The sequence below is a fragment of the Sceloporus occidentalis genome, unplaced genomic scaffold (assembly GCF_023333645.1).
Source record: "Sceloporus occidentalis isolate IW3139 unplaced genomic scaffold, rSceOcc1.0.p SCAF_3, whole genome shotgun sequence".
Classification (NCBI taxonomy): domain Eukaryota; kingdom Metazoa; phylum Chordata; class Lepidosauria; order Squamata; family Phrynosomatidae; genus Sceloporus; species Sceloporus occidentalis.
The window spans coordinates 127,086,655-127,099,638 of record NW_028316983.1 but is presented as its reverse complement, the minus strand read 5'-3'; the positions used below and the strand labels follow the sequence as shown (position 1 = coordinate 127,099,638).

General features: G+C 42.5%; 1 protein-coding gene and 1 long non-coding RNA gene across 6 annotated transcripts in view; one reads left to right on the top strand and one right to left on the bottom strand.

Annotated features, from left to right (window-relative positions):
• The first annotated feature begins 1 nt into the window (after position 1).
• LOC149316745 (double zinc ribbon and ankyrin repeat-containing protein 1-like) overlaps positions 2-12,984 on the top strand; it is a 45,744-nt gene continuing 32,761 nt past the window's right edge. For 2 of the 5 annotated variants that reach the window (XM_089516152.1, XM_089516151.1), the window contains exons 1-4: positions 39-129; positions 4,258-4,385; positions 6,521-6,674; positions 8,416-8,530. In XM_089516152.1, the coding sequence (XP_089372278.1) occupies positions 4,277-4,385; positions 6,521-6,674; positions 8,416-8,530 (378 nt within the window). In that variant the 5' untranslated portion in view covers positions 39-129; positions 4,258-4,276. The other 3 variants (XM_089516148.1, XM_089516149.1, XM_089516150.1) reach the window with 3 other exon arrangements.
• LOC149316746 (uncharacterized) lies at positions 4,288-12,623 on the bottom strand. Its single transcript, XR_016280521.1, has 3 exons — positions 11,655-12,623; positions 9,099-9,314; positions 4,288-4,340 (listed from the first exon to the last, which is right to left on the bottom strand). It is a non-coding gene; the product is annotated as an uncharacterized LOC149316746 (long non-coding RNA).

Genomic DNA, 12,984 nt, shown 5'->3' with positions numbered 1-12,984 from the left:
CGTCATCAGGGTGCGCCGAGCGGAGAGGAGGAGGAGGAGGAGGCGGCCGCGGCGGCGGTTGCCATGGAGACAGAGTCGGTGTGAGGAGGAGGAGGAGGCCCTGGGTGGTTCTTCCTTGTCGCTCGAAAGGTGACGCTGTCCTGCGTGGGCCGGGAAGGGGGCGAGGGGAAGGGGCCTCCACAGGCGGGAAGGCCCAGGGGTCTTGCGGGAGAGAGCGCTGGGAGGGCCTTCTACGCACTTTTAATGCCCTTTAAGGGATTTGGGACTTCAGCTCCCAGAGTCCCTTGCTATTGGCCAACGTGGCTGAGGCTTCTGGGAGATGGAGTCCAGAAGCTCTTTAAGGGCACAGCTTGGGGACCACTGACCTACTGGGAGTGTGGTAATGTTTTAAACCAGTGGACCCCAAACTGTGCCCTTGAAGAGGTTTTGGACCTCATCTCCCAGAAGCCTCAGCCACGTGGGCCAATAGCATGGGATTCTGGGAGCTGGAGTCCAAAATCCCTTTAAAGAGTACAGTTTGGGACCACTGTTCTAGAGGATGCTCACTGCTTGATATGTTGCTTTAAAACAGTGGTCCCCAAAGTGTGGCCCTTGAAGAGGTTTTGGACCTCATCTCCCAGAAGCCTCAGCCACGTGGGCCAATAGCATGGGATTCTGGGAGCTGGAGTCCGAAATCCCTTTAAAGAGTACAGTTTGGGACCACTGTTCTAGAGGATGCTCACTGCTTGATATGTTGCTTTAAAACAGTGGTCCCCAAAGTGTGGCCCTTGAAGAGGTTTTGGACCTCATCTCCCAGAAGCCTCAGCCACGTGGGCCAATAGCATGGGATTCTGGGAGCTGGAGTCCGAAATCCCTTTAAAGAGTACAGTTTGGGACCACTCTTCTAGAGGATGCTCACTGCTTGATATGTTGCTTTAAAACAGTGGTCCCCAAAGTGTGGCCCTTGAAGAGGTTTTGGACCTCATCTCCCAGAAGCCTCAGCCACGTGGGCCAATAGCATGGGATTCTGGGAGCTGGAGTCCGAAATCCCTTTAAAGAGTACAGTTTGGGACCACTCTTCTAGAGGATGCTCACTGCTTGATATGTTGCTTTAAAACAGTGGTCCCCAAAGTGTGGCCCTTGAAGAGGTTTTGGACCTCATCTCCCAGAAGCCTCAGCCACGTGGGCCAATAGCATGGGATTCTGGGAGCTGGAGTCCGAAATCCCTTTAAAGAGTACAGTTTGGGACCACTCTTCTAGAGGATGCTCACTGCTTGATATGTTGCTTTAAAACAGTGGTCCCCAAAGTGTGGCCCTTGAAGAGGTTTTGGACCTCATCTCCCAGAAGCCTCAGCCACGTGGGCCAATAGCATGGGATTCTGGGAGCTGGAGTCCGAAATCCCTTTAAAGAGTACAGTTTGGGACCACTCTTCTAGAGGATGCTCACTGCTTGATATGTTGCTTTAAAACAGTGGTCCCCAAAGTGTGGCCCTTGAAGAGGTTTTGGACCTCATCTCCCAGAAGCCTCAGCCACGTGGGCCAATAGCATGGGATTCTGGGAGCTGGAGTCCGAAATCCCTTTAAAGAGTACAGTTTGGGACCACTCTTCTAGAGGATGCTCACTGCTTGATATGTTGCTTTAAAACAGTGGTCCCCAAAGTGTGGCCCTTGAAGAGGTTTTGGACCTCATCTCCCAGAAGCCTCAGCCACGTGGGCCAATAGCATGGGATTCTGGGAGCTGGAGTCCGAAATCCCTTTAAAGAGTACAGTTTGGGACCACTCTTCTAGAGGATGCTCACTGCTTGATATGTTGCTTTAAAACAGTGGTCCCCAAAGTGTGGCCCTTGAAGAGGTTTTGGACCTCATCTCCCAGAAGCCTCAGCCATGTGGGCCAATAGCTTGGGATTCTGGGAGCTGGAGTCCAAAATCCCTTTAAAGAGTACAGTTTGGGACCACTGTTCTAGAGGATGCTCACTGCTTGATATGTTGCTTTAAAACAGTGGTCCCCAAAGTGTGGCCCTTGAAGAGGTTTTGGACCTCATCTCCCAGAAGCCTCAGCCATGTGGGCCAATAGCTTGGGATTCTGGGAGCTGGAGTCCAAAATCCCTTTAAAGAGTACAGTTTGGGACCACTGTTCTAGAGGATGCTCACTGCTTGATATGTTGCTTTAAAACAGTGGTCCCCAAAGTGTGGCCCTTGAAGAGGTTTTGGACCTCATCTCCCAGAAGCCTCAGCCATGTGGGCCAATAGCTTGGGATTCTGGGAGCTGGAGTCCAAAATCCCTTTAAAGAGTACAGTTTGGGACCACTGTTCTAGAGGATGCTCACTGCTTGATATGTTGCTTTAAAACAGTGGTCCCCAAAGTGTGGCCCTTGAAGAGGTTTTGGACCTCATCTCCCAGAAGCCTCAGCCACGTGGGCCAATAGCATGGGATTCTGGGAGCTGGAGTCCGAAATCCCTTTAAAGAGCACAATTTAGGGAGTCACTGTTTTAAATGGTAATGGTTTAAATATGTTTTTTGCTGCCCTGAGAGTCTGAGTATCATTAAAGGTGGGGTATAAATGAAGGAATAAATACTCTTTGGGAGGGAGAAGCCTAATGCAGTGGAATAGAGTGGTTCAAGCCATGCTCCTTAAGACTAAGCCTGGCCTCTCTTTAACCTCCTGCCTCTTAGGCAGGCAGATGGCTGGGCTGCACTTTAAAACACCCCCCCTGGCTGGCCAAGGTGTGAGGTGGGTGTATGCATAGTCCAAGCTCATTGCTTGCAACCTGTTTGTAATTTATGGTGAGTCACAGCCTTCCTAAGCAGCCTATGGAGAAAGGAAGAAAGGCAGGCTGGAGGCGAGGAGCTTCCCCTGGTGCACAATAAATACTATCTGTTATTGATCACCTTAAAAAGAATTCAGAGGTATAGCCGTGTTAGTCTGTGGGATCAGTACGTAGAGAGAGATCATGTAGGACCTTTGAGACTCACTGAAAGAAAGAAGTTGGCCTCTGAGGAAGCAGACTGAGGCCTACTCCCTCTAAATGCATCTGAGGAAGTAGAGTGAAGCCTAGGAAAGCTCAGTCCTCCTCCTCACCCTTTTCCTGGTGGGAGAGCTACTTTGGGAAGGCAACTATCCCACCAAGAAAGGGGCAGGGAGGGCAGGAGAAAAGAGGAGTGTGTGCACCTGCTCCTCTTCCCTCCCTCACCCACCCCTTGAACTGTCTTCCTCGCGGGGGGGGGGCAGTTATTCACGGTTCTTCCACATTCGTGGGGGTCTTGCTCCCCTAAACTCCGCCAATGTGTAGAGCCAATTGTACTTTCAGAGACATTTGGAAATGATGATTTACAAGTAGTTTCAGTACAAAAAAACATTGCTAAGGATTCCATAGAGTCTGGGACAGCAGAAGGTCCGACCCTAGTGATGCCACTGCTTCTACCCAAACTGCGCGGTTTGCAACGCTACCTCCTCAAACTGCCGTAATTGCCCTCACCTTAGTTGTTTCCTGGGACTTTGACAGACCTGCTTCTGCACGTGTAATACTGGAAATATGCTATGTTGTTTGCTTAATGAAGATATTACGAACCACGTCCAACATGCCTGGAACAGAAGGTGTGGGGTATAATTGTTTTAACAGAACAAATTGTACAGTACTGAAATTTTGGTCTGCCGGTGGTAAGAAGTACTGATTTTATTTTCTAGTTTCTTAGGTTACACTCCACTTAGAAGTAAGTCCTGCTGGATTTAGTGCATCATCCTTCTGAATATATATATATATGCTACGATTGCACTGTCAGTCACAAGACCAGCGTGATCCATTCTGAGCAATTTAAATCATACTGTATTGATTTTAGTTGGAAACTCTAAGTCTCCTATAAAAATCATTTGTTTTACCATATTTAACATTGGCCTGTACCCATACATGTTTTTCTGTATTCAAACTTTTCCTCTCTCCAGAAATTTATTTTGCATTAAAATATTTTAAGGTTGTTTCTATTAAGTAAAAATAGTATGTTCCAATAATACTAATAATAGCATCATGACGTTAATTTACATTGGCTCAAGAGTTAAAGTGTAGCCGAGATGAATAATTTAAAACTAGACGTGAAGTTTTCTGGTATACAAATGCATGCAAAACAACCTACTCATTTTTATTCAAGAAGAAGTCTCAGTGTCTTCACTGACATTTACTCACAGATAAGCTTTGCAGGATTGCAGCCTAAATCTTTTTCTTCAAATAGATTTACTTACTTTTCATTCTGCGCTGTTTTTTGTTTTTTATTCCTCTTTTTAGAAACAATCTATAGAGAAAAATGACTGCTGGCTCCGTCTTAGCACCTCAAGTTATACCACTTCGAATGTCAACATCGGGCAAAGCTAAACATGAAATAGATACAAATACTCTTGTAGAAATTAAATCAGGTACATGCTATAAATTGCTTCATTTATTTGATGTGTGTGTGTATTCATTTAATGTTCATTTTTATTAATTCTTGGGTTGTTTTCTTCTCATCATTTCTTTGTCCTTGAAATATATATATCAATGTAATAATACAACATTTTGTTGTTGTTGTATGCTTTTAGAGTGGTCCAAAGGCCTGTTACAGACTGCCAAAATAAGGCTGCTTAGGGTCTCTTTGGAGGTATGCTATTTAAATGATGCATGGGTCCTAAGAGTCCGGAGGTCGCGCCAAAGCCACACTCCATTTCTAAGCACTGGAGTGCAGCTTTTGGTGCAGCTTCCGGATTCTTCGGATGCATGCATCATTTAAACAGCATACCTCCAAAGAGACCCGAAGCAGCTTTATTTTGGCAGTCTGTAACAGGCCTAAGACAACCCTATCATGGAGTTTTCTTGGTAAAATTTGTTCAGAAGAGTTTTGCCATTGCCTTCCCATGAGGCTGAAAGCATTCCTCATGCTGTGGCCCCGATCTGGCATCTGGAAAGTGCAAAAAAGACCTGCAAAAAACAGCTCCTTTTTCTGCCCTCCAAGGGGCTCCATAGCCATGGTGGTGCAGCTTTATGCATCATATGGCGCACGCCATGGGGACTGGTGCATGCCAAAATGTCACCATGGGGACAGAGTTAGGGCATCCAGCGTGAGGACACTGCGCCCTGATTTTGCCCACAGGCCACCACAAGGTGCCAGTCTTGACAGGGCTTAAGTTATAAGAACTAAATGGGGACAGGGGAACACTGCATGATTCACATGCTGGCTTGTAATTCTGCCGCCTGTTTTTGGGTTAACATTGTGAGACATTCATTTTAAGGTGACTGATGAGCTCATATCACTTTCCTGTGTATGTGACTTGACACATTTTTTGTAAACGTCCTCTGACCCATTAGGTCTTTTTAATGAGCTTTAATGAGGCACTGTCACAGCCTTCCATGCTTGCTTTACTATATCAGGAAAACACATGCCTCTGAAAGCAGCGTAGGTAAAAAAAATCATTTAATATTTGGGTCCTGAGCATACAGGGGAGGATAGCACAAGCTGAGTTTGTGCTATTCTACCCCCGGTGCTCACCCGGGTTAGCCCCTGGATCGGCGGGGGAAGGGGCAGGTATTCACACACTCATCCCTGCTCCAATCCGGGACCTGGGGGAGCTCCTAACCATTCTGGCATGTGATCCATCTAAGAATTCCCAGTTGCCCTGTCTGACATGGAAGCAGGGCCCCTGGCTGCACCCATTTGGCCAGGTGCTAAGTTTCAGCATCAAGATGGAGTGGCTGGGAGACTTCTTGGATTGCATGTCAGAAAGATAAGGAGTGCCAGGGAGGGCTGTTTGAACAGCCCAGTTTTGTCATGGAGTTTCTTAGAAACTTCACAGGAAACCAGGGCTATTTTACTCCGGGGTCAGACCCTGATCTTGTGGCTCCATGACTGCACAGGCAGGAGTGGGCCCAATCCTGCCACAAGTGTTTTGGCCTACGTTATCTAAACTAAAAGATGTGAAGCCTGGGGGGGGAAACCAGGGAAATGGGAAATCCTAATCTTTCAATAAATTTCAAATGTAGAGATTAGCAGCTTTAATTTAGCTCTAAAAAGATCCACAATAGAGAAATACTCGAACATTCTACATCATTAGTGATGTTATTATCTCCTAATTGGTCAAGAATCCTTATGGTAACTGTGGGCCCAAACAGGTAGGCCAAAATAAAGCTGCTTTGGGTCACTTTAGGTATGCTGTTTAAATGATGCATGCATCTTAAGAGGCCAGAAGCCACAAAAAAGCCACACTCCAGTCCTAAGGACTGGAGCGCAGCTTTGACACAGCTTCTGGTCTCTTAAGATGTGTGTCTCATTTAAACAGCATACCTCCAAAGTGACCCGAAGCAGCTCTGTTTGGGCCCTGTGTTTCCCCCCAAACCTGCTACCTTCCCTGTAAAGCCCCTGAAAAGTTATTCTTGGGACATAGAAGGAAATCTGTACATCTGACTTAATTTTTCACACATTCATTTACTTTTTAAAAAAAATAGAAGCTTTTTTGCAGGAAAAGTTATAATGCCTTTTGCAGATGAAAAAAAACATATTATTTGTGTGTGTGTCTTTCAGATACTCCTGATGTTACAATCTATTATACTATTGATGGTAGTAAACCACAGCTCTTTGGGAGACTTGGTTACAGAGATCATAATACATTTATGTATAAGGAACCAATCACATTACCTGATGGGAAAATAACAGTAAAAGCTCTGGCAGTTACAAAGTAAGGGAACATCACAATGTAATTTATTTTTCAAATAAAGGCAGATAAAGTATAGTCTTTTCTTAGTATGAAGAGCTAGTTTGCTACAAAAGTGAAAGGTGGGAATCAATATAGGCATTTAACTTTTTCTGGTATCTCATTTGATGTATTTTATATTTGTCTCTAGCAGCAAAAATAAAGTGTCTAAAAGACCAGTGTATGTCAGAATAAATATAACATTCAACAGGGGTCCACAAGTATTATGTGAATTTAGTATATAGCCATTGTTTCTAATAGCTATCTAATATTTTTTCTTACTCATTGCTCTATCAAAGCAAGGTACTAGGCTTCATGTTGTGAACAGTGAGGAAGGTTTACACAGGAGGATTAGAGAAGTGGGTATGTAGCATCTACATATGTAGTAACTCTTCCCTAGGATTTTGAGGCTTCATCAGATCAAAATGACCAGCCTCAGTCATTCTGAGACACTCACCTTAGTGTGGTTGATTAGATTATATCATTGCAACTTGTCCTTCTAATATAACATTCAATAGAGGCCTACAGTATTAAGTGTGCTTAGTAAATGACCATTGTTTCTAGTAGCTAACTACTATTTTTTCTTATTGTTGCTCTATCAAGGTAAACTATACAGGCTTCTAATGTGTGATGAGTATTTTCGAACTATCTAAGGGGCGAAGCAGATGGTCATGAAGGAGTGGCCTTTGGCCAGTCTGCCTGCAATTGACCTGCAATCGGCTGGGGACTGAAGTGACCTCATGGCCCACTGTCAAAGTAGGCCACCACTCTGGTCCCAAACAGGCCACCACTCTTTTTACTGGCAGCTTCAGACTGTCTTTGGTAGCCTTGGAGTAGCTTCCATCCACTTCACAGGCATGTTTCATTTGAACACCACACCCCTGGTGCAGCCATAGGGCACTCCTTTTGGCCTGTCTGTTTCAGGCCTAAGTCTTTATGGTATGTTTTTATTAGCACTATTAAGCTTCCATATCAACAGTATTGCAGTGGAGTACTGTACAATATCACTTAATTCTCAGACAGAGTGTCCTCAAACTTTCTGTGCTTAGAAGCCTGCCAACTGCAAAAAGCTTCAGAGAGGAAGTTATTGTTCAAGACCATGGCAGAGGGAGAAAGAGTGACATTTTTCCTCCTCACACAAATATAAAATTCTGCTCAGTATTCCATTTGGTTGCTACTATATAACAAAAATGTGCATATTACATGCATTAGATCAAATCTAGTTTGTTCTTTCATCATTGACTTGAATTATTGTGAGTGAGCATCTAATTCAGAGCATTTTGTTTCACTTCACTTATAAAGTTGCATGATTAAGAGTAATAATTTTTACTTCTGTTTTCATTGATTTCACGTTATTTTGTTGTGCTAATTTTATTGATTGGCTTTAGTTTGATTTTTTTTAAATCTTGTTAACAACAGTAAGGAGCCTTTGGGCAAGTGAGAGAAAGATTAAAATACTTCCATAAATATTATGAAATATCATAAATATCACACTTATCTATTATATTTCTACTGATATAAAACACACTTCCACAGTTTGTAGCCATTCAAGTAATATGGTGCTGTCAAACCCTCAAGTCCCAGCATAGTACCAGGCAGGCATCAAAGAATGTCATGTGTTTTGAGCCACTAGTGGACTATTGGTCATGGGTGGTAGACTGTGTTTCCTTCATGGGTTATAAATTTAACAGGTTTTATCTAGGGTTTCTTGATTCTTGAATTACAGAGACTACCGAGAAAGTGCTATTGTAACAAAAATATTTGTAGTAACATATGCACCTCCAAACACCCACGTACCTAATCAAGATAATGAGAATTTCCTGAAAGATCTTTCAAGAAAGGTGAGTTACAGAAATGATAAAGTTGATAGCAATTATCTTTAAATCTGAAGATCTTAAAATAGAAGGTCTTTAAATTTTCTTCATTTTTGTTGTGAAGATCTACTACAGTTAATTTAGAAAAAATATCAAGTAGTACTGGAATTTCATGTATAGAAATAGGCCATTAGAATTCTCATGTCTAAAGTTTATTGTCAAATATGATTCTACATTCCTACTACAGACATCTACATGGCTCATATATCAGCAGCCATGCACAGTAGGCCCTTCAGGGATTAAGATTCCATGTTTTCACTCTGGTTTGGGACTACACAAAAGGAAAAAGAGATCAAGCATCTGCAGAGTTTTTGATAACCTCTCTTAACACATGATTGGTATTCTCTATGAATCCTGTTAAAAGTGTATTGATGTGAGGATCTATTAGGCCTATAGGATTTCTCATCAAGATGAAACACAAAATGGCAAGCAGTTTCTTCTCAGTGATGAGTATTCTAGACTGATTTCACACACTCAGTCTGTTGAATTCTGTGTAAGAATAAAAATTTTGCTTGAGAAATAGAAACTTGCTGACCTCTGATGTTCTTGTATCCTCCATTATTTCCTAGTTGTAATTTCTAGCTTCTTTTTATTTATGCTGGCTCCCGATTTATCGCCTGTTTCTGGCCTGCACTTTGAGTCTTACACCTGTCCTGACTATAAGTTAGACCCAGAATTTGATTCTCAGATTCTTCTCAGATCCTCAGGTTCATCTCAGAGTCCGTCCAACAGTTCAACTCTTACAATGTGGCTAATGGAGAAATAAAAACAAAAACTATTAGCTGCAATTGAAAAGATGTCAGAGTAGAAAAATAGAATTAAGTCTGAAAATCATCATTCATATGAAAAGAGGTATCTCACATATGCAAGAAACAAAAACTATATCCTCATAATGATTCAACTTATGTTACCAGTTTTAATGTAACTTTTTGTTACCAGTTTTAATACCAGACCTAGTGTCTGTTATAAATCATCAGTTTCAGTCAGTTCGTCTAACACTAGATCTCTAACCATGTATGTAAACTATTTTTCTGTGTTTAGTAAGAAAGCCTTTCCAGAAGAGGAATGGGGAAAAATTTTGCTGAAAGGCTCACAAAGATGGTAAAAATAATATAGGGAAACCAAGGTGATGGTGTCAGTGTCACAAGTCTGCATCTTATTACAGATGTTTTCTTCAGTGTTGTTTAAGATGGTCTTGAAGGAGTGTCAGTGCAGATAGAAGCCACATATCTTATTAGCCTTAAAGTGATTTCAAAGACAGTAAAAGAAGGCAATAAAATTTCTTTCACCATTAACAGCACCAGAGTAACTCCCTTTGACATCTGGGCCTGTAACTGTCCTATTGAATCCAAAAGCCATTTCATAGAGTACAGTAAGTCCCTTAAGAATCTTCTGCACTGTCAGATCTGGAAATGAATTTAGATGTTGTAACTGGTAAATCATGCCAGTTAAAGTCAATTAAGGGCAGATGATGTCTCCTGGGCAATTTCATTAAGAGCTATGAAAACTGAAAAACTTTTGAAATCATTTATACAGAGCTGTTTTTGAGGGTTTGGGGCAACCCATACAACTTATTTAAATCTCTTATAGCAAATGTACCAGAAATATTCTGCATTCACAAGAAACTTCACAAGAAACTTCAAGCTGCCAAACTATATCAGATTCTCTGTAATGGCTACATGACTAATTTGCTTTCTACCTCATGTTTGTTAAACATCTTATCTGGTGTCAGTTATCTCTTCAATCATCAGTTTCAGTCAGTTCATCTTAGACTGTGGTATCTCATCAGCAAGATTAAACACCATTAATGAGCACTATAAATAACAGGATTATAAAAGCATGGTAGAATGTTCCCAGGATCACTCTAATTACTATAAAACTTTCTCCTTTTGATTCTTTTATCACTTTCATTCTCTGTGACCAAGCCTTTTACACTTGGGCTCTTTCTACTGAGGCCTTCACTTTCTGAATGAATACTGAGGCATACTGGCCAAATACCCTCAAGTATTTTAGGTTGGGTGCTCTGCCATATAAAAGCTTATATGGGGTTTGATCAATTACACTGCACCATGACCTGTTCATAATGTGACAAGCAGTTCTTGTGGCTTCTCCCCACAAATTTGCTGGTGCTCCAGAATCCTCCAACATACAATCCCTTATTTGATTTAACATACCAATCCTGCGTTCAGCCAAACCATCTTCCGCAGGACATCCGGGATTTATAGATCTGTGTTCGATTCCTTTCTGCCCAAACCATTGCTGCAAGTTTTTACAAAGAAATTCCCCACCTCTGTCTGTCACAATAGCACCAATGTATAACACCAACCTTGTAGGGAAACTCCCTTTCAACAGAATTAACTCATCTTTTGATCATGTCAGCAGCCTCACTTTTGGTTTTGAGCATCCTTGCAAATGTAAATCAGGTATGCCTGTCTACAATTAGTAGGGTAAGCTTGCATCCCCTAAACTCTTTACTTGATGTGGCCCTGATAAGTCTGCATGTACCACCTGAAAAGGCCTCTGGGTAATGCATTTACTCACCTAAGCCTTCACTTTGACCTTTTTGCACACAGCACAGTCAAGGTAACTATTACAGCCCTCTACTCTGAACTCTGGGCAAATCTTTTCTAGATTTTTCAAACCCTTAAAGTTTATGTGGCCCATAACTCTATGGAACTAATGAGCACAGCCATCATGCAGTGGTTTGTTTGTTACTTTCCCACATTGCACCTGTTCCACCATGTGGTAAGTGTGATTTTTCTTTAAGGCTTTACCACACATTGCTCCTTCCTTGGATATAACCCCCTCATTTTTTCTGAAAAGGATTTCATATCCATCATCAGTAAGAGATGCCACACTTACAAGGTTATTTTGCAACTTTGGTGCACACAAAACATGATGGAATACCTTTTTTAAACCCGGGATTAATACAGACCCTTGTACCTCTACACAGTCAGATTCACCATTTGCAAATACCACAGTGGCCACTGGTGCTGACTTAGAGTGCTGTAGTTTTTTTCCTATTAGGGGTCATGTGGTGAGAACACCCACTGTCCAAAATCCAAACAGACTGGTCTTCCTTCTCACTTACAACTCCTTCCACAGCAGTAGCAAGCCCCCTCCCACTGAGAGGCTTATCTTTCCTGTGAGTTTTGTCCTTTCTTTGCTGCAGAGACTTTCGGACAGTTCTTCATCAAATGTCCGGTCTCCCCACAGGAAAAAACATCTCCGTATCCTGCAGACAGCAGCACTCCCCTCCTTTGGCAATGACATAGGTTGGTTGGTTTGTTGTCGCCTCCAGCTAGTTGCACCCTTGAAGCTCTCCTCAGAGTCTCTCCTCTGTACTTCTTCCAGTATTCTGGATGCCACAAGGTCCACAGTTAAATCAGCTTCAGCTACTCCCTGGAGATTGTACATCAAAAACTCCCAGTTTCTGCTTAAACTACTAAGTAGTATATGGGCCTTCTGGGTTTCCTCAATCTGGATGCCACGCTCGCTGCACTCTGCGAAGTTTTCTTGCATCCTTTTTAGTGTACAATCACGGATTTGCCTTCCTACTGTTTACAACAATACAGCCTTCTACTGCACAGCATTTTAGACAAGGCTCCAGCTGGTTGGTTAACAGCCTCAAGAGCTTTCCAAGCTTCAAACACTGACCTCTTATTTCTAATATGATTTAGCTAGCTTCTCTCTATAGCTAAAACAATTGTTGCTCTAGCTTTTTCATCACCAGCTAGCTGGTCTTCATTAGTAGGATCTGGCTGTTTCTTTACATAGTCCCATAAGTCCTGCTTTACCAGTAAAGCGTGCATATAAATTTTCCATGAAGCATAATTCTTCTTGGACAGTTTCTCAAACTTGACTGCCACTTTCATGTTTGCACTGAGTCTGCGACTTAAACAGCTGCAAACAAACACTCTGATACTGATAACAGTCTGGGCAAGCTGCTAAACAAGAATAAACTTCCAAAAACAAACTGATAACGACAGAGTCCATGAGCAGACAGCACTTAAATCACTCCTCTTCAGGACTTTTCTCTTCAGCCCTCTAGTAATCCAAACACAGCTCACCAATTGCAGAACTAGATCTCCCACAGCTTCTTTAGCATTGACCACGCGGCTACTGGGCCCATAACCTTTGTTAGGGCATGGAAAGATGCGCTGTGTCCACCACGACCACCTACAGAGTTGAACCACGTCAACAGGACGCCAGGGAGAAGGAATCTGGAGAGATGTCTGCAAAGGTATTCAGGCCAAGAAGGAAAATATTCCTTCACCACTGCAAATGGCCTTGAGCTCCCGGCTTGAGAAATAACGACAAGAGCACTTCAAGCCTTCACTCTAGGGCTTTTAATAAATAAGTTACTTTAATAAATAAAATACTTTGCCAACCAAACAACCATAACAACAAAAACAGAGAGG